At 43.1% G+C, this 27,865-nt stretch overlaps 1 protein-coding gene across 2 annotated transcripts in view; it reads right to left on the bottom strand.

The window, feature by feature from the left end:
- Positions 1-10,314: 10,314 nt before the first annotated feature.
- Positions 10,315-27,865, bottom strand: part of LOC306648348 (cytochrome P450 2A13-like) — a 31,601-nt gene continuing 14,050 nt past the window's right edge. For both annotated transcript variants that reach the window (XM_079118422.1, XM_079118423.1), the window contains exons 4-6: positions 12,002-12,189; positions 11,353-11,494; positions 10,315-10,763 (exon numbers count right to left, since the gene is read on the bottom strand). In XM_079118422.1, the coding sequence (XP_078974548.1) occupies positions 10,582-10,763; positions 11,353-11,494; positions 12,002-12,189 (512 nt within the window). In that variant the 3' untranslated portion in view covers positions 10,315-10,581. The remainder of the gene's footprint in view (positions 10,764-11,352; positions 11,495-12,001; positions 12,190-27,865) is intronic.

Raw genomic sequence — 27,865 nt, 5'->3', positions numbered from 1 at the left:
TCTGGGTCTCTTACTCTTCCGTATGACTTTTAGGACTATTTTATTGAGTTCTGTGAAGAACATCATTGAGGGCTCCATGCAGCTGACCGACGCTGTGCGTGGAGCTGTCTCATCACCGAGGTGTTATCTGAGAACTCAGACAATATCAACTGCTTTTTCTTCAGCCCCAACCGGGAGACGGTCACCTCAAGCAATGAAGACGACTCTATCTCGCTCTATGACGGCCGGGAGTGCAAACCAAACAGAATCCTATACAGTAAGAAATGTGGCATGGGCCTCATCAGATACACACATGCCATAAACAGTCACTTACAATGCTAACAAAGTGCATGATACTGTGTGTTACCTATCTTGCATGACAACAAGTATGTCAGATACATTCCTGGACATAGCAAAACGGCAGTGGCCTTGTCCATGCCACCTACATGCTAGAGTATTGACCCTACATTTTCTTCTAGCAGTTGCTTTCATTTTCTTGGTCTCTTTTAATTTATTTTGTTTATTTTTTTATTGTAAACAAATGGGGTACAACTTGTTTCTCTGTTTGTACATGAAGTAGAGGCACACCATTTGTGTAATCCTACATTTACATAGGGTAATGGTGTTTGATGCATTCTGTTGTTTTTTCCTTCCCCCCCAACTCTACCACTCCTCTTTTCCCTCTATACAGTCCCTCCTTCCTCCATTCCAGCCTCCCTCCCACCCCCCATTATGTGTCATCATCCACTTATCAGCAAGATCATCTTCCTTTAGTTTTTTGAGATTGGCTTATCTCACTTAGGATGATATCAATCCATTATGATCTGACAGAGTACAAGGTAGTATCTCCATCTTCTTGTATTTGCTAACAGTAGCTTTGTGGCATAAACCATGGTCTATTTTAGAGAAGGATCCATGTGCTGCTGAGAAGAAAGTGTATTCGTTTTTGTTGGATGGTATATTCTATTTAAGTAGGTTAAGTCTAAATTGGTGATTGTGTTATTGAGATCTATGGTTTCTTTATTCAATTTTTATTTGGACAATCTATCCAGCAGTGAGAGAGGTGTGTTAAAATTGCCTAGTATTATTGTGTTGTGGTCTATTTGATTTTCAGAATTGAGAAGGATTTGTTTGACGTACATGGATGAGCCAATGTTCGGGGCATAGATATTTATGATTGTTATGTCTTGCTGATTTATGCTTCCCTTAAGCAGTATGTAATGTCCTTCTTTATCCCTTCTGACTAGTTTTGGCTTGAAGTCCACATTATCTGAAATGAAGATGGATACTCCAGCTTTTTTGCTGTGTCCGTGTGCATGGTATGTTTTTTCCCATCCTTTCACCTTTAGTCTATGGGTATCTCTTTCTGTGACATGAGTCTCTTGCAGGCAGCAAATTGTTGGATTTTTCTTTTTAATCCAATCTGCCAGTCTATGACTTTTGATTGATGAGTTCAGGCCATTAACACTCAGGGTTATTATTGTGATGTGATTTGTATTCCCACTCATTTGACTCATTTTTGTTTTTTGACATGATTTGGTTTCTCTTTTATTTGGCTATTCCTTTAGGCTAGCTCCTCCCATTGCTGATTTGCATCATTGTTTTTCATCTCTTCCTCATGGAATATTTTGCTGACAATGTTCTGCAATGCTGGCTTTCTTTTTGTAAATTCCTTTAGCTTTTTTTTTTATCATGGAAGGATCTTATTTCATCATCAAGACGGAAAGTAAGTTTTGCTGGGAATAAGATTTTTGGTTGGCATCCATTTTCTTTCAGGGCTTGGTAAATGTTGTTCTAGGCCCTTCTAGCTTTTAGGGTCTGGATTGAAAAATCTGCTGATATTCTTATTGATTTCCCCCTGAATGTAATTTGATTCTTTTCTCTCACGGCCTTTAAAATTCTGTCTTTATTTTGTATGTTAGGTATTTTCATAATAATGTGCCTTGGTGTGGGTCTGTGGTAATTTTGTATATTTGGAGTCCTATAAGCCTCTTGTACTTGGTTTTCCATTTCATTCTTCAGATTTGGGAAATTTTCTGCTATTATTTCATTGAATAGGTTGTTCGTTCCTTTGGTTTGTTTCTCTAAGCCTTCCTCAATCCCAATAATTCTTAAATTTGGCCTTTTCATGATATCCCATAATTCTTGTAGATTCTGTTCATGATTTCTTACCATCTTTTCTGTTTGGTCAACTTTGTTTTCAAGATTAACTATTTTGTCTTCAATATCTGAGGTTCTGTCTTCCAGGTTTTCTATCCTATTGGTTATGCTTTCTATGGAGTTTTTAACTTGGTTTATTGTTTCCTTCATTTCAAGGATTTCTGTTTGGTTTTTTTTCAATATCTCTAACTCTTTATTGAAATGATCTCTTGCTTCCCGTATTTGCTCCATTAACTGTTGATTGGTGCGATCATTTAATGCCTGAATTTGCTCTTTCATCTCCTCCTTCAATGCCTGCATTTGCTCTTTCATCTCCTTGTTTGCTTCCCTGATTGTTTTAATTATGTACATTCTGAACTCCCTTTCTGACATTTCTTCTGCTGTGCTGTCATTGGGTTTTGTTGGTATAGTATCTAGGTTTGTTTGGGACATTTTCTTCCCTTGTTTTCTCATATTGATCAGATGTCAGTGGGACTTTGTGATATTGCAGAATTCTTCTATTGGCTTATAGTGTCCCTGTAGATTTCCAGTGTATCACCTTCCTGCCTTCAGTAGCCTGAAGTCTTGGAGTAACTTAATAATGCAGTGCTTCCAAGGAAAGCTGCCCCTAGCCTGCTACTGGTTCCAGGACTTGGAGCTGGCTCTGTGTGGAAAGGCTCTCACTGGGGAGCCTGCTCCCAGAAGCTGGCCTGGAAAAGCGCTTCCCGCTGGAGGGAGATGGGCTGCTTGGGGAAGTTCCTGGCTGCCCTGTCCTTGTCCCTGAAGCAACCTGTGGGCAGCAACTAGCCATGCTGCCTCAGGGACTTGAAGCTTGGTTCTGTGCAGAAAGGCTCTCACTGGGAGGCCTGCTCCGAGATGCTGGAGAATCTGGCCCTGTGGGAGGAGCCCACCGCCGGACTGTGCAGGGCTGCCTGGGGAAGACTCTAGCTGCCCTGCCCTACTCTAATAAGCCACCTGAATCCGGGCCTGCTGCCTGGGCAGAGCTTCACCGGGTAGGGGAGACTCACCCTGTGGCTCTATTTTAGTCCGAGTCTCTCAATGCCTCCCCTTCTTGAATCCTGGGTTCTGGAGGGACTGGAGGTGCAGTCACCCTCTAGTCCGCCATCTTGGATCACCTCATGGAAAAAGCCTGTGGCTGGGGGTCTGGGGGGGCAGGTCTGCCTGGAGAGGTCTCTGGCTGCCTTGCCCTGGTCCCAGAGGCTGCTTGCGGGCCGAAGGTCTCAGCTGGCTTGGGGACTTGTGGCTGGCTCTGTGTAGAAAGGCTCTCACTGGGTGGTCTGCTCCGAGAAGCTAGCCTGGACAGGCACTTCCCACCAGAGAGGGCCAGGCTGCGGGCTGCTTGGGGAAGTGGCTGCCCTGTCCTTGTCCCTGAAGCAACCTGCAGGCAGGAACTCACCGCGCTGGTTCAGGGACTTGAAGCTTGGTTCTGTGCAGAAAGGCTCTCACTGGGGGACCTGTTCCGAGATTCTGGAGAATCTGGGCCTGTGGGAGGAGCCCACTGCCAGAGTGTGCAGGGCTGCCTGGGGAAGACTCTAGCTGCCCTGCCCTACTCTAATAAGCCACCCGAATCTGGGCCTGCCACCTGGGCAGAGCTTCACCGGGTGGAGAAGACTCACCCCGTGGCTCTATTGTAGTCCAAGTCTCTCAATGCCTCCCCTTCTTGAATCCTGGGTTCTGGAGCGACTGGAGATGCAGTCACCCTCTAGTCCGCCATCTTGGATTGCTGCTTGTATTCTTGATAATTGCCATTCTAATTGGGGTGATAAGTCCATTTGACTCTGGGATCTTTGGTCGCTAATCTGCCAGGGTCACATGTGTCTATGAGGCATGCCTGTTTGTTCTTCTGATCCATAAGTGGTACATTTTGCTGCATGTGTCAACTCTGAAATGGCCAAACTTTATGACTTCCGTTCTTTTGATAAGGAACCATTTGCAACATTTAAAAAAATTTTTTATTTGTTCTAATTTGTTGGATATGACAGTACAGTGCATTTATACACAATACATAAATGGAGTACAATCTCTCTTTTCTGATTATACATATTGTAGGATCACATTGGTCCTACAGTCATACATGTACCTGAGGTAATAATGTACCTCACTCTACTATCTTTCCTTCCTCCATACTCTTTTCTCTCCCTTCACTCCCCTCTATCTAATATAAAGTAACTCTATTCTTCCCTATCCATTCCTTTATTGTGAATTAGCATCTGAATATCAGAGAAAATATTTGGCCTTTGGTTTTTTGGGTTTGGCTTATTTTGCTTTACATGATAATCTCTAGCCCCATCCATTTACCAGCTAATGCCAGAATTTCATTCTTATTTAAAGCTGAATAATAGTCCATTGTGTATATGTGCACATTTTCTTTATTCATTCACCTGTTGAAGGGTATCTAGGTTGGTTCCATATTTCAGCTGTGGTGAATTGAGCTGCTATAAATATGGATGTGGCTGCATCACTGTAGTATGCTGATTTTAAGTCCTTTGGGTATAAACTGAGGAGTGCGATAGCTGGGTCAAATTGTCATTCCATTCCAAGTTTTCTGATCTCCATACTGCTTTCCATAGTGGTTGCACGAATTTGCTTTCCCACCAGCAATGTATGAGTGAACCTTTATAAGTGAATCTTTTTTCCCACATCCTCGCAAACACTTATTGTTGCTTATATTCTTGATAATTGCCATTCTGACTGGAGTGAGATGAAATCTTAGCGTCATTTTGATTTGCATTTCTGTAATTGCTAGCAAAGTTGTACCTTCTTTGATATATTTGTTGACCAATTGCATATCTTCTTCTGTGAAGTGTCTGATGCAGTGTGATCCGACTTATGAGGGGACAGGACTCATGTGCAGCACTGATGGCAAGCTTGGACTCATCTTCAACAATGGCAGCTTCACTTGTCTCATTGGTGCATTTGAGGGAGAAGTGAGACAAACATTTTGCCAACAGCAGAACTGTCACACTACAGGGTTCATTTACTCCAGACCCTGGTTTATTATGGTTGGTTCAGAGGATGGCAATATCCATGTCTGGAATGGGTAGAGTGGTATAAAAGTAGCTGTACTGGTATAAAAGTAGTAAACACACAGGCCCCATTACCTGCTTGCAGTTCAACCCCAAGTTCATGACTTTTCAGCACGTGTTCCAACATGGCCTTTTGGTTGCCAACCATTGTTGACTGATCCTGAGCCTGCTCAGCTATTTCTGTATAGTGGGGTTGGCCAGCAGGAAAATCTCAGAGCAAACTGAGATAAGTGGGATTGGATCATTTGATTGGATGGGATTGGACAACACATTTTCACAGGGCCCTTTGGGAAATTAAATAAAAGCAAAGCTTCTTGTGTTTGCTGTTTCCTTGAGAGCTAAGTGAGGGTCTTGAATGAGACCCTTATGTTCCTCAAGCTGCACTTTGGGGTCCTCTCTGCAGCATTAGTCTGTGTTTTTGCCTGGTCTGTCTGCACCTGTATGTTGGTGACTGTCATTTTGCATGGCTTCTGTTCCTGGCTTGCAGCATTTGGGGACAGGATGCTGAAACCACAGCACTTTCAGTTTGTCTAAGGCTTCTGGCCAATTACAGGTCACTCCCATTTGATTACTATGGCTGCTTTCTTGCTGTTTTTCTTGCTTTCTCTTGAGAGGAAGAGGTTCTAGCTAGATCCAAGTTGGGATGCTCTGTATCCTGACCTTTTCTTCCCCTGAATGGCCTTCATAAGAGAAGACTGAATGGCATGTTATTTCACTAAGTTCCAAGTCACACATTTTATTTCAGATTACACTCCATGCAGATCCAGAAACTGAGGCCCAATAAGGTTACGACTTGCCTGAGTAGCTGCCAGAATAAATCAATCCATCACTGCTTCTGTTTAGCAGTGAACATAGATTGTGAATAGCTAACCCTTTATTCATTTTGTAAGCAATGACTCTTTTGACTTTTTAGTCCAACTGAAAGGGCAAGAGGCATACGCCATTCCCAAGAGTAGATTGAAATCTGCACCTGCTGTGTAGCTCTTACTTCCCAGAGTGGAGGGACTTGGAGAAACCATATAACGTGAGCTGTTACAGTCCTGTTGGATTCAGCCCTGAGATGCAAGGATAGTTCAACAGATACCCTGACTTTTCAGGGTAGAAAAGTTCACATTAGGAACCCTTTGAGACAGTGCTTGAACTGGGTTAACAAGAAAGGCTGTGTAAATTGCATATCTGTAATGAGAGAAAGGCCTTTCCATCAGTAGGAAAACCATGAGCATCTGGGTTTTTGAATGTTCAAAGCTGAGGCACCATGTCCTTTGGAAACGTGCTACCTCACAGCCTCTCCTTCAGGTCCTGAGGCAGCAGAGTTGTGGGAGGAATAGAAAAAATTCAGCTGGAAGTAAGGCTAGCAGAGAAGGGAGAGAGAGACTAAACACTGGCCCGCGGGGATGTATTGCTGGAGACTGGAGGTATTTGAGCTCTCCTCAGTGGGAATGTACTGCTTGCAATTCTCTGAAGAGTTAGGGCCAAAGTCACTGCTTTGTATGTGACAGAGACATGGCATTACTCAACCATCTGCCAGTGGGCATATTTTAAAGAATTATTTCATGTTTCAATCATAATTATAGTTCTTTAAGGATAATTTTGGGAATTTTGAAGAATCAGTTGGCCACTCGGATGTTACCACTGTTCATCTTTAGGGGTGAAATATTCCTCTAGACATTTTTGTGCATAGGTTTTTGGCATTTACTTAGTTGTCTCTCTACTGTATATACAACTTTTTGTCCCTTTTGTACTTTACATGTACACATTTTCCATGTTAACAGTCTTAAACAGAAAAAAGAAAAAGAATGTCATTGGTATGGTGATAGGAATCACATGGAACCTATGTATCACTTTTGGTAACATGGCCATTTTGACAATAGTAATTCTACCTTTCCAAGAGTATGGACTATATTTCCAAATTCTGAGGTATTTTTCAATTTCTTCAGTGTTTTCTGATTTTCACTGTAGCGTTTTTTCACCACATAGTTATATTTATTCCTAAGTACTTTTTGAGGTTATTGTTCATGTATTTGTTTTCTTGATTTCTTTCTCAGCAGATTGATTATTGGAGTATAGGAAAACTATTGATTTTTATAGGTTGACCTTAAGTCCTGCTACTTTTCTGAAAATTTGAATCAGCTCCTGATGTCTTCTGGTGGAGGTTTTTGGTCTCCAGGTATAAAGTCATGTTATCAGCAAACAGTTTGACTTCTTTTCTTAATGGCATCTTTCAGTTTACTTCTCTTTCCTGATTTCTCTGTCTAGAATTTCAAGATTTATATTGAATAGGAGTAGTGAGAATGAACATTCTTATCTTGTTTGTGATTTTAGAGGAAATGGTTTTGGTTTTTCTTCTGTTCAGTATGATGTTGGTTTGGGGATTGTCATGTACAACTTCACAATGCTAGGTCCTTCTATCTCTAGTTTCTCCAGTGTTTTTATATGAATGGATGCTGGATTTTTTCCAAGACTTTTCTGGAGATGATCATGTGATTTTTATTGTATTTGAGTGATGAATTACATGTATTAATTTGTGTCTGTTGAACTACTCTTGCATCTTAGCGCTAAATCCAGCTTTATTATGGTGTCATTCTAATTGTGATTTTAAATTTGGATTGAGTCGTAACTGCTAGCATTCTATTGAAGATTTTTGCATCAGTTTTATCACAGTTTTGGTCTGTAGATTTCTTTTCTTGATGTGTCTTTGTCTGGTTTTGGCATCAGAGTGATACTGGCTTAAAGAGTTTTGGAATTTTCTAGTTCATGGAATAATTTGAGGAGGATTGGTGTTAGGTCTTCTTTAAGGTCTGGTAGAAATTTGCTGAGATTTCATCCTCTCCTGGGCTCTTTGTTGGAAGGCTTTTAATTGCTGTTTTGAACTCATTGCCTGATATTGGTCTGTTTAGGGTTTTCTATATCCTCTCAGTTCAATTTGGGTAGGTCATATATATCTGGAAATTTGCCAATATCTTCTAGAATTTTGGATTTATTGGAATATGTTTTCTAAATAGTTCGTGATGGTCCTCTGGATTTCAGTAATCTCAGATGTAATATCTCCATTCTCACCTCTAACTTTGCTGATTTGGGGCTTTGTCATTTTTTTGATTAGTTTTGCTAAGGTTATCAACTCTTGTTTATCTTTTCAAAAAATCAACTTTTTGGTACACTGACCCTTAGTATTATTTTTCTGATTTTCAATTTTATTAATTTCAGCTCTGATCTTATCTCCAATCTTCTACTGACTTTGGAATTGGTTTGTTTCTGCCTTCGTAGGGCCTTGAGATGTAACATTAGACTGTTTATTTGGTGTCTTTCTGTTTGTTTACTTTAATGTGGGCACTTAATGCCATAAGCTTTTTTTTTTTTTTTTTTTAGCACCAACTTCATAGTCTCCCACAGATTTTCGTATGTTGTGTTGCTCTTCTCCTTTGATTCTAGGAATTTGTAATCTCTCCTCTCACTTCCCATATGATCTATTCCTAATTTAAAAGAATATTATTCAATCTCCATGAGCTTATTTGGTGTCTGTAAGTTTTCTTGCTGTTGATTTCTGATTTAAATTCATTTTCATCTGATAAGGTGTATGAGATAAAATTAATATTTTTTATTTTCTAAGACTTGTTTTGTGTGCTATAATCTGATCTATTTAGAAGCATTTCAATGAGCTGCTGAGAAGAAAGTGAATTTAGCTTTTGTTGGGTGAAATATTACATATAGTGTGTTAGGTCCAGTTGATTTATAGTATTATTTGGGTCAGAAGTGTCTTTATTGGTTTTATCTCTGAATGATATTTATCTTGTTGAGAAGGGCAGTTGAATTCACCATGTATTATTGTATTGATGTCTATCTGTGACTTAAATTCAAGAATTTTTTAATTATGTAAATGAGTGTGTGGACATTTGGGGCATAAAAAATTTACTATTATTGTATCTTCTTGTTGGGTGTTCCCTTTAGCAGTAGGTAGTGACCTGCCTTGTCTCTTCTGATTAATTTTTGCTTGAAATATGCTTGTTAGATATGAGAGTCTTTTTTTTCAGACTCCTTTGCCTTTTTTTCAGACTCCACTTAGTTCAATTATTCTCCAGGTCTTGCATATTGTAATACTGAGTCTCGGAGCATTTATCTTTTCACCTCCTCAGTCCCTCTTTTCTTTTGAGGAGATTGGGACTCACAGCCTAGCTCGCTGCTGGCATCTTCTCCACTTAGAGGCATGCATTTGTGTGAATGTGGACTTGCTCAAATGCTGACTTATTATCTGACTCAGATGCTGGTTTGTAAGCTTTACCAATCAAGGTCCTTATAATGGAGTGGGTGTTCTATTCATATGCAGAAAAGGTTTGTGTGTGTGTGTGTGTGTGTGTGTGTGTGTGTGTGTCCTTTCCATTAGGATACAGAAATCCTGGGTTGATGTGTCCTGATCAAGTAGATCAGATGATGCACTGCTCAAGGCTCCCAAGTCTAAGGGGATTTACCCCAACTCTTCTAAATTCTTCAGGTGATGCTGATACACTTATCGGGATTCTATAGTCAATTCCACATCATTAAGGGAGATACACACCTTCATAAAGCTATGTGAGAACATGTGTTCATGCATCTCCTCAGGAGAACATGCAAACCTACATTTCCATGCACATCTCTGTGTGACTACATACACATTCACTGCTGTGTGCAGAGGCAAGTTTTCCAGGCCTTGTCTGAAAGCGTTTGTCTCTCACACACACACCATGAAGAGGCCTGATGCTGGCACCCCAGTTTGACTCTGAGAAGCCTTACCATGAGGGTGGCACAGACTCTGATGCCTTGGTGCTCACAGTGTGCACACTGAGGTGAGACTGTGGGTTAGTGAGTGGTGAAGCCAGGTCAGCTTCCTGCCAGGGCTCTGGAAAAACTCAGGGACAGGGCTTTTCTGCTGATGTGATAAGACACTATGTCCTTAGTGAGTTTTTGGAAGGGGTGACTTTTTAGTGAGCACTCAAAGGATTGTAGGCACAGATCTGTGTTCAGGTATTTGCTGACACTTGTTTTGTGTGACCTTGGATGGTAACTTAAGCTTTCTAAGGCTCAATTGGGTCACTAGTAAAATGGACATGAACACCCCTCTCCTCGCCGTGGGTTCCTGAGTATTAACCAAGTAGATCAGGATTCATTTAGCACAAGCTGACACAGAATAGGTGATGAATGTATTATGGCTGGTATTATTCACTGGTCACAGCAGTGTGAGGTTCCCCTGGCCCTCATCCCAGCACTTCAGCATCTGTCTCTAGCTAGATGAGTAGTCTGCTCTCTTCCTTCTCCCACCACCTGTTCCCCTCTTTCCTGCTCCTAGTCACCACTTCCCCTAGTCCCACCCCTCCCACTGGACCCTCCCCTGGCTCCTACCCACCCCTCACTGGGCCTGCTCACCCTGCCCTGGCACAGCCGTGGTTCAGCGTGGCAGGAAGCTCATGGTGAAGTTTGGTGGGACCCTGGCAAAATCGTCATGATTCAAGAACAACTTTATGTCCTGCAGCTCCAGGGAACACTTGAAGCGGAAGTTCTGCATGATGGTGGTGAGGAAGAGAAAGAGCTCCATGGTAGCCAGGCCTTCTCCCAAGCAGCTCCTCTTTCCTGGGGAGGAGAGGAGGACAGGTGGAGGTGAAGCCAAGTGTTACTGCAGACCTTTCCCAGTTCCAGATCCATGCTGCATTCTCCCTGGGAGGAAAGGCTGCTCTACTCTGGCCTGAGAGAGTAAGAGAAGGCTCCACTCCTCTCTGAGTGTCAGTTTCCCTGGTACATGGGATGGGGTTGTCCATGGAGGGCTATAGCAATGGGGCCATGCATCGTTCCCCAAATAAATTCTCATATATGGCCTATGTGCTGTCTTCTCCTTTCTAAGCATCTAAAGATCTGTGTGTGTGTGTGTGTGTGTGTGTGTGTGTCTGTGTGTCTGTGTGTCTGTGTGTCTGTGTATGTGTGTATTTCCTTGGAAGGAACTCTTTCTTACTGTGAACCTTGATTTCCTTCATGTTGGAAAGGGTTTTTACTTTTCTCTGTGGCCTGGAAAAAGACACTTGGTGCTTGGGAGTGATGGGGGTTGCAAGTAGTTGTCTCAAGTGGCAAGAGGAACTTCTCAGCTAGAGAAAAATGCTGGGCTCAGGCAGGGTGGAGATCTGGGATGAGGGAAGTCCAGGTGGGTGTGAGCCGCCTGGTCTCTTACCCATGGAAAAGGGCACATGAGCATCAACCTTCTTCAGCTGCCCCTTGTCATTCAGGAAGTGCTGGGGGTTGAAATCATCAGAGGTAGAGAAGAACCTGGGGTCACTCAGCAGGGAGCCCAGCATACAGATCACATCAGTGCCCTAGCAGGTGAGAGGAAGTGGGATTTGACAAGGTGAGATGTATGTACCGAAGGCAGTGAAGTGTTATTTGGGGATGGAGGGAATTTTGTGGTGGAGGTGAAGGGAAATGGGAAGTGAGGTACTTGGGGTCTTCTCTGGGAGAGCTTTGTAGGACATGAGCCTACTGTCACTCAGGAAGTTCAGAGAAGATGGGGTGTGTGTCCTAGGACAGGAGGTCAGGGCATATCCTGCTCATGTCTCTAAAGGAAGCAAGTTGGGAGGACTTGGAGGTTCATGTGCTCTGAGAGAGAAGATTTGTGGACTGGGGTGAGTTTTCCAAAGCATTAAGTGTGGGGGAGACATGGGGAGCAGGAATCTGTAGGTGGGAACCATGAAGGCACATGGTGATTGAGGAATTCCTTGAGTATTAGAGTATTGTATTAGAGGCCTGGAAAGCCTCCAATTGGGAGGGAGTGCTGGGGTCCCAGGAGGTGAGTTGGAGTCCTGCTGTGTGGGGCAGGCCAGCACCTTGGGTAGGAAGAATTCCCGAAATCTGGTGTCCTTGGTGACCCTGTGAGCCATGGCGAAGGGGCCCACATTTGCGAATCTTTGTATTTCGTGGATCACTGCCTGTGTGTAGGGCATCTTTGTTCGGTCCTCACAGCTGGGCTGCCGGTTCCTGCCAATCACCTGGTCAATCTCCTCACGGACCTTGGCTGGAGGTTAAGGCAAAATGTGTTTAAGTATCCAGGGACCTCAGAGCATGGAAGGTGGTCCATCCCCACTCTGTGAACCTGGATGCATGACAAGCATCTACTGATCAGATGCACTTACATCATTCAAAACGAAAACCAGTGACACATATTTTTGTCTAGTACCACATTAACCTCTCCCCTTCCCTGGTTAGAATCAAAGGGGTGGGATGTGGGAGGGACCTTAGGTGGTATATGGGAGGCATCAAACCCCAGAGCTGGAGCACAGGAGCCTTTCCCCAGCTGTGTCACAGTCCCAGGCCACCACCCAGGTCATCAGCATGGGGCTTTCCCTTCTGCTTACCGAGCACTCTGGGGTTCCCTGCTCACCGCGCATGCTCCGCAGGGCCTCGATGAGGAAGTCTGCCTCCTGCAGGATGCGATGCTCAGTGCCCCACTTCCCCACGCCAAGTTCCCGCAGCACGTGGAGGCAGAAGCGCTTGAGTTGCTTGGTGCGCTCCCCCGTTGCTGAAGGCCACACTTGGGGTGTGAGCACACGGAGGGCAGAGGTCACTCAGAGGCTCCCGCCATCCATGACCCACCCCCTGGAGGCTCCCGAGGTTAATGCAGTGGGACAAAGACGGATCCAGAGGGAGCGTGAGGCAGCCTCATGGTTACAACTCAGAGCCCACGTCAGACACACCCAGAAAGAGGAGACGGCCTGGGAGGGGACAGTCAGGAGAAGAGACCCAGGCAAAACAGAGAGGTGGAGAGAAAGAGGTGCAGAGACACACCACGGTGGGGAAGGAAGGAGAAGGAAGGGGGAGAGGGCTGAATGAAGTGAAGGGAGACTGTGGGAGCTGGAGGAGACACAGGAGCTGGGCAGGTTGTAGGGCAGCAGCACATGGCTGAGTTAGGCTCCCTTGCTAAGGCTTCTGTGGGGTGGTTTCCAGTGAGCAGCCAAGGACACAAACACTGATTCAGTTGTGTACCAGGGTCACAAACATTTGCTTGTGCACATGTGACCAGTGACGCAACCTGTTGACCTTGTGCCTCTCTGGCCTCCATATAAGATAAGCCTATGGGAATGGCTTGGGGAGTGGACCAGGGGCTGGCTAGGGGCCAAATGGAACTGGCTGGTGGCTGACTAAACGTTGCTGCTGCCTCTGAATAAAGCAGGTCGACTCTCCCAACAGTGTCTTGCATCTTCTTCCAGCTGCAGGACTCCTAAGTCTCTTTTCCTGGGTGTGTGCTCCTCCCTGACAATATTGTAAACAGCTGGAGGAGATGGAAAAATGAGGACAGAGAAACTGAGTGCCTGGGAGAGGAGACAGGGCACAAGTAGACAGAGGAAGCAGACGTGGTGTGAGATTCTGACCGAAGATGAGGAAGGGAGGAAAAGGGAGAAAGAGACACAGGGAGTCACAGAAGGTAAGGATGGCAAAAAGATAAAAACTTCCTATAACTTTAGAAGGGCAGGATGCCAATAGAGAAATGTTGAGATCTTCTAGATAATGGGTCAGTCCAAGTGCAGAAGAGACATGTCCTGAGAGGGAAGAGGGAGATAGGAAGAGTGAGGGAGGGAGAAATGGGGACACAGAAAGCTTAAGGCAGTCCAGAGTGAACGCAGGAAGAGGCAACAATGGATCGGGATGTGGAGAAGAGCAATGTCTCTACAACCTGGAGGGGCAGGTGGGTTAAAGCAGAAAGCTGGGGAAACTAAGGATACCATATACACCTGCCCACATTACCCCACACCGTGTCCCCCTCACCATAGCCTTTGAAGAGGTGGTCAAAGGTGGCCTGCTGGCCTCTCCCACTGAACTCCTCAGTCTGATCCACCAGCGCCTCCTTAACCGTATCATATCCAACAACACCACAACTCAGCAAGTCGCCAAGTGGATGGTGAACACGGGGCCATAGTGCATGCTCATTGTTTGCGGGTGGGTGTGTTGGTTAGAGTGTTATTCCCTGTATTGGTCCAGTTCCTTCATGTCAGGGTCTGGGTTGCAATTCTCCAAGACTCTGACAGTCAAGGGGTTAAAATCCCAAGACCTGGAATTTCTGGTGAGAAACTTGCTGCTGAACCTGTAAAATCTGCAAAAGTGTCCTCAGAATCTGACTCATCGTTGTTGACCCTGTGCCACAGAGCCACTGTGGACCTGGGCAGCCCACCAGTTCCACCCACCTCCCTGCCCGGTGTCACCTTCAGGAGGCTGTTGTACATCTCATTCTTTTCCAGCTGCAGGACGTTTTCAATGATGTGCAGTGCAGTGGGACCTGGAGGCAGCTTCCCCTGGAGACTCCTCTGCTTCCAGACAGACGTCAACACCATCACACTCAGGCAGGCCAGCAAAGCCACCAGAAGCAGCTCAGAGTCCAGCATGGTGGTAGAGTTACAGGTAGGTGTGATGGCTGTAGTGGTTTGCACTTATTGACTCTGGGATAAAACTATGACCTTTGCTTCTGTTTATGCAGCTCTTCAGACAGGAAAGGTTCAGAACATTTGTGTCTGAACCACCCCCTCTGTCATGAACCTTGACTAGTGTGGAGAGTGGATGAACCCCTGGTCATCTGCTGATCCTGGGGTGGTGGCAAAAGTCAAGCCTGGGAAGTATTCCACACCAGACGTGAGGATGTGATCAGCCTTGACTCTTGGCTCTGACGGTAACAGTTATCAGAAGTCACAGGACATTCTAACTAGAGTGAGATGTATGACTACATGAATGGTGTGACTCTACCACATGTACAACCAGAGAAATGAAAAGGTGTACCCCATTGGCATACAATGAATCAAAGTGCATTCTGCCATAATGTGTAACTGAATAGAAAGAAATGATTAAAGAAACAAACAAACAAAAAGAGTAGTCCCATAACTTCTGGAGATTCCTGGGTGTGGCAGGATGTTCCTAGCCCTGCAGCAGTAGTATAGCTGCAAATTATGTTTCTAGCTCTGTAAGTTTTTAGTGCACAGAGAAGCCTCTTGATAACTCAAAAGACTTGACAATTTACAATGCCCCTACACTTTAACTTCATGATAATGAGACCCCATAATAAACTTGCAGAGCTAGTTCGAGGTCACTGTTCCTTCATCAGAGTGCAGTGTCTCACCTGACCCCAGTTTTACTTGGTAATGTCTCTGTATTTTCTTCGTTTCTGTGTTTTTCTCCATCTTTATTAACCCATACATGAAATCCTTTGTTGATGCTGCACAGGTCAAGGCAGACTTGGTTACAAAATTGTGACCAAGAAGAAGGTTAACAGGTAGTGGGGCTCCAAGTTGAATTCACAGCACTGGAGTAAGAGGTGTCTCAAGCCTGTTGATATATGGAGTTAGGAGATCAATTGCAGAAACGAGGACATTATTTGCATGTCTGATTACCCATGCTTTGCATATGTGGTACCAGATTGAGAAGAGACCTCACCAGTGTGGATTTTGTGACCTATGATTGAATTGAAATTCTGGGTTTTCTTGAGATTTTAAATGATGTGATATTGGATTCAGGGTTCTTTCATTGACCTAACTTTGGGGACTCAGGAGTGTGAACCGATGGTAATGCACTGGAGGATGTGTTAGAAAGTTTCAGAACTGAGGATGTGAAGTCCCTAGGAGAAGAAGGTTATGGAAAGACCAGTAGGATCCTGTAGTCAGCACGGGAGCCCAGGTTTGTAGCCCTTTGCTTTTGGTCCTGTGCTCACTCTTGAATGTCAGACTCTTCATGAGACCCTCAAGGTGAAGTCAGGTGGGTTTCACAGAATTGAGGACCCTCAGTAGTCACGTGAGGCTGGGAGAGGGGTAGAGATCAGAGTCACATGTCACTGGAACTTGTGCAGAACTGGAGAAGTCAGGTGTCGGTCAGTAGGAAGAAAGATCATGAATAGGGTTGAAAGTCACACATGTCCACGTGTTTTAATTTACCAAGAACTCCACTGGGTTCCCACCCGGAATCTTAGGTAAGCTCGCTAAATTCATTTGACCATTTCTGTTATTCACGTTATCATTTTTATTATTCTTGCCCTTTTACATATGAGTGTACTGAGGACAGAAAAAGAAAAAATAACTCAATACAAAATGAAAACATTCTCTACACTTTGCTGTTTCAAACTGTTGATGTGGATGATCACTGCATATGCCTGACTGTCTTTTCCGCTTTTTCCTGGGCTCTGCCTCCCATAGAGAGGGCAGGGACTAGGGGTTTTTATGACCTTTCCCTTTTTGCATTGCTCACTGAGTTGCCACCTGGAGTGGCCTAAAACTGAAGGTGGTGGAAATAGCTCTCAGAGTCCCATCTGACTAGTAAAAAGTGGGATGGAATGGGAAGTATTGTACCTTGGTGTTTTGTCTAGAAGGAAGTGATGAACACACACCCAGGGTGGTTCTGAGAGGGGTGTCCTGGCAGCTGGTCCTTAGCTCTAATCTGGCCTTTGGGTCTCTGTTAGGTGCTGTCTGCTCCTGAGATTGTAGATGGGCACACCCCCGTGGCTGGTCACCTGATGACCTCTGCTGGGAGAGTGGATCTCAGGAGCCTCCTGAGAACCTGTACATAGGTCAGGGTATCAAAGCCTCCTCAGCCTCCCAAGCTCTGTTGCCTGTGGGAAGCCATCTGTGACTAACAAATAAAATCAGTCGTGGTGGATCCATCAGACACCAAACTCTGGCTTTCAGGAACTCTCAGTCATGAAAGATTGTTTCAGATGGCCTGAAGTATGTGGTTCCCATTCCAGAATTTGCATGTCTAGATGTGTCACATGACACACTAGAGGAAAATGGCTTCCTTAATTCCACCCCATCCTGTTTCTCATGGAAGAAGGTCCTACCAGTTCCCCTTTGGTCTATAGCACTGTAAATAAACCAAGCACAGGCTCCATTTTTTTGTTAGAGCCAGATCTTAGCATGGCTCAATCTTACACTCCCTAATTCTAAAATTATAATTGTCTCCTGTGGTTTTATTCTAGTAAATAAATTTGTTAGCAATTAATATACATCCTGCCCATCCCTCTGACAGAAACACTTTCCCTCACCTAACGTGTGAGGAGAGCTGCCCATGAATGCAGCCTTCCCAGGTTGAAACCCATGTGTAATCACGCCAGCCTGATCAGGTTCCTGACCCACTCAGCTGGACACAAGAGCCACCAGCTGTCAAAGGGAAAGCAAGTTGTCCTGCCCTCCATGCCTCTGACTTGAATCCCCCAGGTACCAACTTCTCTGTTGCTGTTTCACTGATGTCCTCCTAGGTATACCTGGGCCACAGGGTAGCACTTGCCAGGACAGCACGGTGACATTTACTGTTGTCTCCTAGGCTCCCACAAGAGCCAGCCTCAGCACAGCCTCCTAAAGATGACCCCGCAGCTTAGCTCCCCACATGCCAGTTGAGAACCAAGCACTTTTCAAACACCAGTTACTATGCAGCCTCAGGTCAGTGACGTTCAGGCAGCTCTGCTGTCCCACAGAAGTCTCTGTGTACTTGGCCTACTGTGTTTCTCTCTCCATCTGTGTTACCCCTTTCCTCTGTGAGGACCCGTGCTTGGCTACTGTCCCACTGCCATCGGCCTGGCTCAGATGGTCTCTGCCTTGTCTTTGTTCAGTGCACCCAAATTTCTGAGTCTCTGGGGGACTCTGACTGTCCAGTGTTAAACTTCACTCAACTTCCTCTTTCACCCACCCTGCTGAATCCTGAGCACTGGAGCAACTGGGAGTGCAGGCTTCCTCCAGTCCATCATCTCAACTCTCCAGCTTCTCTTTTTAGAAGTCCCCAGGGCCCTGGCACTGGAACCAATGTTGCTATGACCAAGGCAGCTAGTGTGCCCAGTTTGCATCCCAGCCCCAAACTTGACCTTGATTGTGGGACCGTTGGCCCTGCTGTGAGAGTCTCAGGCAATGGATGAAGTTCACCTGCCTTCCTCGTGTCCATCTGTTGTATCTTAATTGAATCCTCAGACCAGTTGGATATCTTGAGGGGGGAGAAGTAAAGTTTTGTTCCTCTGTAGTGTCACTGGGAAAAACTGGTTGATGGATATTTGAGAAATCTCTATGTCATTTTTGTGAATCTTTAATTATCTCATAATAAAGAGACATATAAAATAGAATTCATTCTCTTCATTATCATTTAAATTCTTTTCATTGATGTGTGGACTTTTAGTTTTGTCCTGTTCCTTGTACAACCTTTGAATTTTCTGTGCTCTTGTTTTTATAACTCCTAAGCTGGCCAGACAGTAGAGCATAAATTCTCAAAACTTTGTGTTTTCTCATATGAATGGCAGGCTACAAATCAACCTCTAAGCTTTTGCTGAATCCCATGGAAAAAGAAAGTGTACTTCTTCCCTCTTTAACCTTTCAAAGGTTGTTTTATGTCTTGTAGTTCTTTTGCCTTTGTAGGTAAATTTTCCAAGATGTGTACAAACCCACAACAAAAACCTATTGAGTTTAATTGTGTGAAACCCACAGAGCAGTTTGTATGAGGTGGCTCTTTTTCTTTTTTTGTGATGCTGGGGATTGAACCCAGGGCGTTGTGCATGCAAGGCAAGCACTCTGCCAACTGAGCTATATCCTCAGCCCCAAGGTGGCCTCTTTATTCTACTGAAATTTCAGATTTGTGAATGTGGCCTTCTGTCCACTTCTTACCAATGGACTGATGTTTCACCAGTATTTAGAGTTTTCAGCATACTCATTGTCTGCAGCTGTTGCTATATTTGTACTGAAGTATATTTTTTTCAATTCATTTTTATTGTAAGCAAATGGCATACATCTTGTTTCTCTGTACATGAAGTAGAGGCATACCATTTGTGTAATCATATATTTAACTAGGGTAATAGTTTTTGATTCATTCTGTTATTTTTTTCTTCCCCCGCACCCCTCCCACCACTCTTGTCCTTTTATACAGTCCCTCCTTCCTCCATTCTTGCCCCCCTCCCACCCCCCACTTTGTGTCATCATCTGCTTATCAGCAAGATCATTTGTCCTTGGGTTTTTTGAGACTGGCTTATCTCACTTAGCATGATATTCTCCAATTTCATCCATTTGCCTGCAAATGCCATAATTTTATCATTCGTCATGGTGGAGTCATATTCCATTGTATATATATGCCACAGTTTCTTTATCCATTCATCAACTGAAGGGCATCTAGGTTGGTTCCACAAACTGGCTATCATGAATTGAGCAGCTATGAACATTGATGTGGCTGTATCTCTGTAGTATGCTGATTTTAAGTCCTTTGGGTATAGGCCAAGGAGTGGGATATCTGGGTCAAATTGTGGTTCCATTCCAACCTTTCTGAGGAATCTCCACACTGCTTTCCAGAGTGGCTGCACTAATTTGCAACCTCACTAGCAATGTATGAGTGTACCTTTTTCCCCACATCCTCGCCAACACCTATTGTTGCTTGTGTTCTTGATAATCGCCATTCTAATTGGGGTGAGATGAAATCTTAGGGTAGTTTTGATTTGAATTTCTCTTATTACTAGAGATGTTGAACATTTTTTCATATATCTGTTGATTGCTTGTACATCTTCTTCTGTGAAGTGTCTGTTCATTTCCTTAGCCCTTTTGTTGATTGGATTATTTGTATTCTTGGTGTAGAGTTTTTTGAGTTCTTTATAGATTCTGGAAATTAGCGCTCTATCTAAAGTATGAGTGGCAAAGATATTCTCCCACTCTGTAGGCTCTCTCTTCACATTACTGATAGTTTCCTTTGCTGAGAGAAAGATTTTTAGTTTGAATCTATCCCAGTGGTTGATTCTAGCTTTTATTTCTTGTGCTATGGGAGCCCTGTTAAGGAAGTCTGATCCTAAGCCAACAAGTTGAAGGCTTGGACCTACATTTTCTTCTATAAGATGCAGGGTCTCTGGTCTGATTCCAAGGTCCTTGATCCATTGTGAGTTGAGTTTTGTGCAGGGTGAGAGATACGGATTTAGTTTCATTCCTTTGCATATGGATTTCCAGTTTCCCAGCACTATTTGTTGAAGTGGCTATCTTTTCTCCTTACATATTTTTGGCACCTTTGTCTAGTATGAGAAAATTGTATTTATTTGGGTTTGTGTCCATGTCCTCTATTCTGTACTATTGATATACCTGTCTATTTTGGTACCAATACCAAGTCATTTTTGTTACTATTGCTTTGTAGTGTAGTTGAAGATCTGGTATTGCGATACCCCCTGCATCGCTTTTTCTACTGAGGATTGTTTTAGCTATTCTGGGTTTTTTATTCTTCCAGATGAATTTCATAATTGCTTGCTCTATTTCTGTAAAGTACATCATTGGGATTTTAATTGGAATTGCATTGAATCTGTATAACACTTTAGGTAGTATGGCCATTTTGAGAATATTAATTCTGCCTATCCAAGAACATGGGAGATCTTTCCATCTTCTAAGGTTTTCTTCAATTTCTTTCTTTAGTGTTCTGTAGTTCTCATTGTAGAGGTCTTTCACCTCCTTTGTGAGATTGACTCCCAAGTATTTTATTTTCTTTGATGGTATTGTGAATGGGGTAGTTTTCCTAATTTCTCTTTCTGAAGATTCATCACTTATGTATAAAAATGCATTGGATTATGAGCATTGATCTTGTAACCTGCTACTTTACTGAATTCACTTATGAGTTCTAAGAGTTTTCTGGTGGAATTTCCAGGTTCCTCTAAATATAGAATTATGTCATCAGCGAACAGGGATAGTTTGTGTTCTTCTTTTCCAATTCCTATCCCTTTAATTTCTTTGGTTAGTCTAATTGCTCTAGCAAGAGTCTCAAGAACAATGTTGAATAGAAGTGGTGAAAGAGGGCATCCCTGCCTTTTTCCAGTTTTTAGGGGGAATGCTTTCAGTTTTTCACCATTTAGAATGATATTGGCCATGAGCTTAGTGTAGATGGCCTTTACAATGTTAAGGAATGTTCCCACTACCCCAATTTTTTCTAGTGTTTTGAGCATGAAGGGATGCTGTATTTTATCGAATGCTTTTTCTGCATCTATTGAAATAATCATGTGATTCTTAACTTTTAGTCTGTTGATATGGTGAATGACATTTATTGATTTCCAGATGTTGAACCAACCTTGCATCCTTGGGATAAAACCCACTTGATCGTGGTGCACTATCTTTTTAATATATTTTTGTATGCAATTTGCTAAAATTTTGTTGAGAATTTTTGCATCGATGTTCATTAAGGATATTGATCTGAAATTTTCTTTCCTCGATGTGTCTCTGTCTGGTTTAGGTATCAGGGTGATATTGGCTTCATAGAATGAGTTTGGGAGGGTTCCCTCCTCTTCTATTTCATGGAATACTTTGAGAAGTATTGGAATGAGCTCTTCTTTAAAGGTTTTGTAGAACTCGGCTGAGAATCCATCTGGTCCCAGACTTTTCTTTGTTGGTAGGCTTTTGAAGACCTCTTCTATTTCATTGCTTGAAATTGATTTATTTAAGTTGTGTGTGTTCTCCTCGTTCAGTTTAGGTAATTCATATGTCTCTAGGAACTTGTTGATGTCTTCGAGGTTTTCTGTTTTGTTGGAGTATTTATTTTCAAAATAGCTTCTAATTATGTTTTGTATTTCACTCGTGTCTGTTGTGATATTTCCTTGTTCATTCTTAATTTTAGGAATTTGAGTTTTCTCCCTCTTTCTCCTTGTTCGTGTGGCTAAGGGTTTATCAATTTTGTTTATTTTTCAAAGAACCAACTATTCTTTTTTTAATTTTTCTGATTGTTTCTTTTGCTTCAATTTCATTGATTTCGGCTCTGATTTTAACTATTTCCTGTCTTCTACTACTTTTGGTGTTGGTCTGCTCTTCTTTTTCTAGGGCCTTGAGCTGTATTGTTAAGTCATTTATTTGTTGATTTCTAGTTCTTTTGTTGAATGCGCCCCATGAAATAAATCTTCCTCTAAGTACTGCTTTCATAGTGTCCCAGAGATTTTGATATGATGTGTCTTTGTTCTCATTTACCTCTAAGAATTTTTTAATTTCCTTCCTAATATCTTCTGTTATCCATTCATCATATAATAGCATATTGTTTAATCTCCAGATGTTGGAATAGTTTCTGTGTTTTACTCTTTCATTTATTTCTAACTTCAATCCATTATGATCTGATAGAATACATGCTAGTGTCTCTATCTTCTTGTATTTGCTAACATTAGCTTTGTGGCATAATATATGGTCTATTTTAGAGAAGGATCCATGTGCTGCTGAGAAGAAAATGTATTCACTCTTGGTTGGATGGTATATTCTATAAATGTCCGTTAAGTCTAAATTATTGATTGTGTTATTGAGATCTATGGTTTCTTTGTTCAATTTTTGTCTGGAAGATCTGTCCAGTGGTGAGAGAGGCGTGTTAAAATCACCTAGTATTATTGTGTTGTGGTCTATTTGGTTTCTGAAATTGAGAAGGATTTGTTTGACATACATAGATGAGCCACTGTTTGGGGCATAGATGTTTATGATTGTTATATCTTGCTGATTTATGCTTCCCTTAAGCAGTATGAAATGACCTTCTTTCTCCCTTCTGACTAACTTTGACTTGAAGTCCACATTATCGGAAATGAGGATGGATACTCCAGCTTTTTTGCTGAGTCCATGTGCATGGTATGTTTTTCCCCATCCTTTCACCTTTAGTCTATGGGTATCTTTTTCTATGAGGTGAGTCTCTTGCAGGCAACATATTGTTGGATCTTTCTTTTTAATCCAATCTGCCAGTCTATGTCTTTTGATTGATGAGTTCAGGCCATTAACATTCAGGGTTATTATTGTGATGTGACTTGTATTCCCAGTCATTTGACTCATTTTTGTTTTTTTGACATGATTTGGTTTCTCCTTTATTTGGCTATTCCTTTAGGCTAGTTCCTCCCATTGCTAATTTGCATCGTTGTTTTTCATCTCTTCCTCATGGAATATTTTGCTGAGGATGTTCTGTAATGCCGGCTTTCTTTTTGTAAATTCCTTTAGCTTTTGTTTATCATGGAAGGATCTTATCTCATCGTCAAATCTGAAAGTAAGTTTTGCTGGGTATAAGATTCTTGGTTGGCATCTGTTTTCTTTCAGGGCTTGTTGGTAAATGTTGTTCCAGGCCCTTCTAGCTTTTAGGGTCTGGATTGAAAAATCTACTGATTTTCTTATTGGTTTCCCCATGAATGTAATTTGATTCTTTTCTCTCGTGGCCTTTAAAATTCTGTCTTTATTTTGGATGTTAGGTATTTTTATAATAATGTGCCTTGGTGTGGGTCTGTTGTAATTTTGTATATTTGGAGTCCTATAAGCCTCTTGTACTTGGTTTTCCATTTCATTCTTCAAATTTGGGAAATTTTCTGCTATTATTTCATTGAATAGATAGATTGTTCATTCCTTTGGTTTGTTTCTCTAAGCCTTCCTCAATCCCACTAATTCTTAAATTTGGCCTTTTCATGAATCCCATAGTTCTTGTAGATTCTGTTCATGATTTCTTACCATTTTTTCTGTTTGGTCATCTTTGTTTTCAAGATTAAATATTTTGTCTTCAATATCTGAGGTTCTGTCTTCCAGGTGTTCTATACTATTGGTTATGCTTTCTATGGATTTTTTAACTTGGTTTATTGTTTCCTTCATTTCAAGGATTTCTGTTTGTTTGTTTTTTTTCAATATCTCTAACTCTTTATTGAAATGATCTCTTGCTTCCTATATTTGCTCCTTTAACTGTTGATTGGTGCGATCATTTAATGCCTGAATTTGCTCTTTCATCTCCTCCTTCAATGCCTGCATTTGCTCTTTCATCTCCTTGTTTGCTTCCCTGATTGTTTTAATTATGTACATTCTGAACTCCCTTTCTGACATTTCTTCTGCTGTGCTGTCATTGGGTTTTGTTGGTATAGTATCTAGGTTTGTTTGGAACATTTTCTTCCCTTGCTTTCTTATATTGGTCTGATGTCAGTGGGACTCTGTGACATTGCAGATTTCCTCTATTTGCTTATTGTGTCCCTGTAGATTTCCAGTGTATCACCTCCCAGCCTTCAGTAGCCTGAAGTCTTGGAGTAACTTGATAATGCAGTGCTTCCGAAGAAAGCTGCCCCTAGCCCGCTACTGGTTCCAGGGCTTGGAGCTGGCTTTGTGTGGAAAGGCTCTCACAGGGGGGCCTGCTCCGAGAAGCTGGCTGTGTGGGAGGAGCCCACCGCTGGAGTGCGCAGGCTGCCTGGGGAAGACTCTAGCTGCCCTGCCCTACTCTAATAAGCTGCCCGAATGCATGCCTGCCGCCCGGGCTGAGCTTCACTAGGTGGGGAATCCTACCCCGTGGCTCTATTTTAGTCTGAGTCTCTCAATGCCTCCCCTTCTTGGATCCTGGGTTCTGGAGCGACTGGAGATGCAGTCACACTCTAGTCCACCATCTTGGATGACCCAGTGGAAAAAGTCTGTGGCCAGAGGGGCACGGCCGCCTGGAGAGGTCTCTGGCTGCCCTGCCCTGGTCCCAGAGGCTGCTTGCGGGTAGGAGCTCTCCGCTGGCTTGGGGACTTGTGGCTGGCTCTGTGTAGAAAGGCTCTGGCTGGGCAGTCTGCTCCTAGAAGCTAGCCTAGAAAGGCGCTTCCCACCGGAGGGAGCTGGGCTGCTTGGGGAAGTCCCTGGCTGCCCTGTCCTGGTCCCTGAAGGTACCTGGGGGCCAGAGCTTGCCATGCTGGCTCAGGGACTTGGAGCTGGTTCTGTGCAGACAGGCTCTCACTGGGAGGCCTGCTCTGAGAAGCTGGAGAATCTGGCCCTGTGGGAGGAGCCCACCGCCGGAGTGCCTACAGACACTCTTTATGAAGCTGTGCAATCTTCACCTACTACTTCTAATTTGCAGGGAACTTTTATTATACACAGATGTTGAATTTCAGCAAGTGATTTTTCTAAGTCTACTTATTTGATCGTGTGATATTCTTTTTTTTTATTTATTCTTTTTAGCTGTGCATGACAGCAGACTGTATTTTGACATATTTTAGACCGACATGGAGTCTACCTTTTTCTAGTTAGGATTCCATTATTGTGCTTCCTACAGGATGTGGAGTTTCATGGTGGTGTATTCATGTGTGAAATTAGGAAAGTGAGTACCATTCATTCCATGGTCTTTCTTTTTCCTATTGACCCCTGCTTGCCCTCTTCCTCTTTGTTGAATCCACTGAACTCCTATTCTCCCCCTCCCCTCATGTTAGCATTGAATTTCTTTAAAGTCTTCATATGGCAAGTGACACTGGCTTACCCTTTTCAATGCATATATTTATTTTTGGAGCAGTATTTGCTTCATGGAAAAGTGGAACAGAAAATCGAAGGCCAACATACCCCCTCTGTTCTTCCTCTGTTGTTAACAACTTATCTTACTTGTTGCAATTGATACACTTGTGACAGTTGATAAACCAATATTGACATATTATTATTAATTACAATCCATGATTTAGAACACCGTACACACTTGATGTTGCAGTTTTTAAAGAGGCAAATGTCTTGTATCTACCATTTCTGTATTGTGGGGAATAGTTTCACTGCCCTAAAAATCCCAGTTGACCCACTTATTATCCCTTTCTCCCTCCTGTGAAACCCCAGTGAGCCCCTCTGCATTGTTAACACAGCATCACTGGGCACATCTGATGGGGTGGTTTATATGTTTCAATGAGTTCCTGTACAAGGGGTGATATGGAGAAAAATGTGTCCCATTACAGAACACGTGTTCCACTTCTAGCCCCTACGACCTCGGTATGTGACCTTACTTGGTGTTATGGTTTCAATCTGAGGTATCTCCAAATGCTCTTATGTGAGACAATACCAGAACTTTCAGAAGTGAAGTGATTGGGTTATAATGACCTTAGACTAATCACATTAATCCACTTGAGTGGATTGACAGGGTGGTACCTATAGGCAAGTAGGTGTGACTGGAGGAGGTGGATCACTGAGGGTGTGCCTTTGGAGATTATACTTTGTCCTTGTTGAGTGGGGTTTTCTCTCTGAATCTGTGAGCACCAAATACACATTTTATCCCCCAAAATATTCTTGTAATGTTTTGATCTCAGCAGTGAAAAGCAGACTAAGACACTTGGAATTTGGGTCATGGCAGAAGTCATTAAAATGAGGTCTGTCTGTGGTTTTTCAAGATGGCAGATTAAAGGAGGTTGTTTTCTGGCTGCTCCATGGTGTAAAAACCAGAAAGCAGACAGGCAGCTTCTCTGTAAGGGGGGTGAACAAAAAAGTGGGGGGATTTTACTGGAATTTCAAACTGGACATTCCTAGCAGACCAGGGACACAGGGAATAGGGTAGAATAAAATAAGGGAAGAATCTCCAGTAACACAGCCAATGCCACAATTGGTCCAGAAACACCAGTCATAATGGTCCCTCCCTGAGCATAGTAGAGGGAAAAGGGAATTAAGGAACCCAAGGGATGTCTGGGTACCAAGTGGTATAAGGGAATTAAGGAACCCAAGGAATGTCTGGGTACCAAGTGTTCAGAGATCAAGGACATTGTCCAACAAACCTGAAACATGTGCTGCCTGATATTTGTGTGCAGGGAAGGAAGTCACTATTTCTCCAGGTGTCATGCAGAGGCCCAAGGGAGGAACAATTTTGCAGCTGCATCTTGGTGTCCAGCAGTTGAGGGGGCCAATTCATGGCAAACCCCCGTTTGACCCAAAATACAAGCCCAGAAAACACACTGCATGACACAGTGTTATTATGAGGCCAGGATGAAATCAAACCTGGAGAGAGGTTTACATAGGGGACAACAGGTTGTGGAAACCCTTCCGGCTCTACCCTTCACCCTCCAATCTGACTGCTTGCAAAACCAGCTGGAAGAGACAAGTCTGCCTGGGAATTCTGAAGGGCTGGTGCAGGAGAGATTGGAGACAGAACCTGAGATGAGGAAATGAGGTTTTCTCTCTGAATCTGTGAGCACCAAATACACATGTGGAGTCATATAGAATAAGAAATATATCCCCATTGGTGCAAAATATAAAACTCTCAAATGATTGGTGGTTCTAGGAGACTAAATGATTGGTGGCTTTGAGTGGTGCAACCCGCTGATTGACGCATTGATTGGATAGGTACGCAATAAAAGAAGCAGCTTCCACAATAAACGAGTCAGCAGCTACAAGCTCGCCTGCTCTTACCTGGCTCCCAGTGTCTGTGTGGTAATTGACACTGCGCCCTTCACCCCCCATTACATGAGCCATTGCTACTCTCTGTGCCAAATCCATAGCTAAATGGATTCAAGCCGCCAGAGAACTCCTTCATTCCCTTGTTCTGACCCCGGTCTCTCCTTTTCTGCCCCGATCTTTGCTTTTGCTGCATCCATGGAACTCTTATCTGCTTCTCTGTAGTCTGCCTCTTGCACAGTTGCTTTTGCTGTTTCACCTATGGGACTCTCTATTTGCTGGGGATGACAGCAACCTGGTCATATCTTATGCTTCTGTCCCCTTTGCAATAACCTCAAACACAAACAGAGTAATCCCAGACCAAAGATCCCCTGTCCAAAGTGTAAAAAATGATATCTCTGAGCTAAAGACTGCAGGTCTTATGCCTTTTCTCCTGCAATATCTATAAACTCTCAAAGGGGCATCCCTCAGCCCTGCAAGTAAGAGGGATTTCTGCTACTCCTCAGATTCATTGGGCATTGCCTACATTAGATACTAAGCCTAGAATGACTTTCTTTCTAGATGGCAAACCTGTTAAAGGTTTAGTAGATACAGGAACTGATGTTACCAATATTGATGCTATTACTGCTGCTCTAATTCTCTTGG

Source organism: Sciurus vulgaris (genome assembly GCF_902686455.1).
Source record: "Sciurus vulgaris genome assembly, chromosome: 17".
Lineage (NCBI taxonomy): Eukaryota > Metazoa > Chordata > Mammalia > Rodentia > Sciuridae > Sciurus > Sciurus vulgaris.
This window is presented reverse-complemented; position numbering and strand designations above follow the sequence as displayed.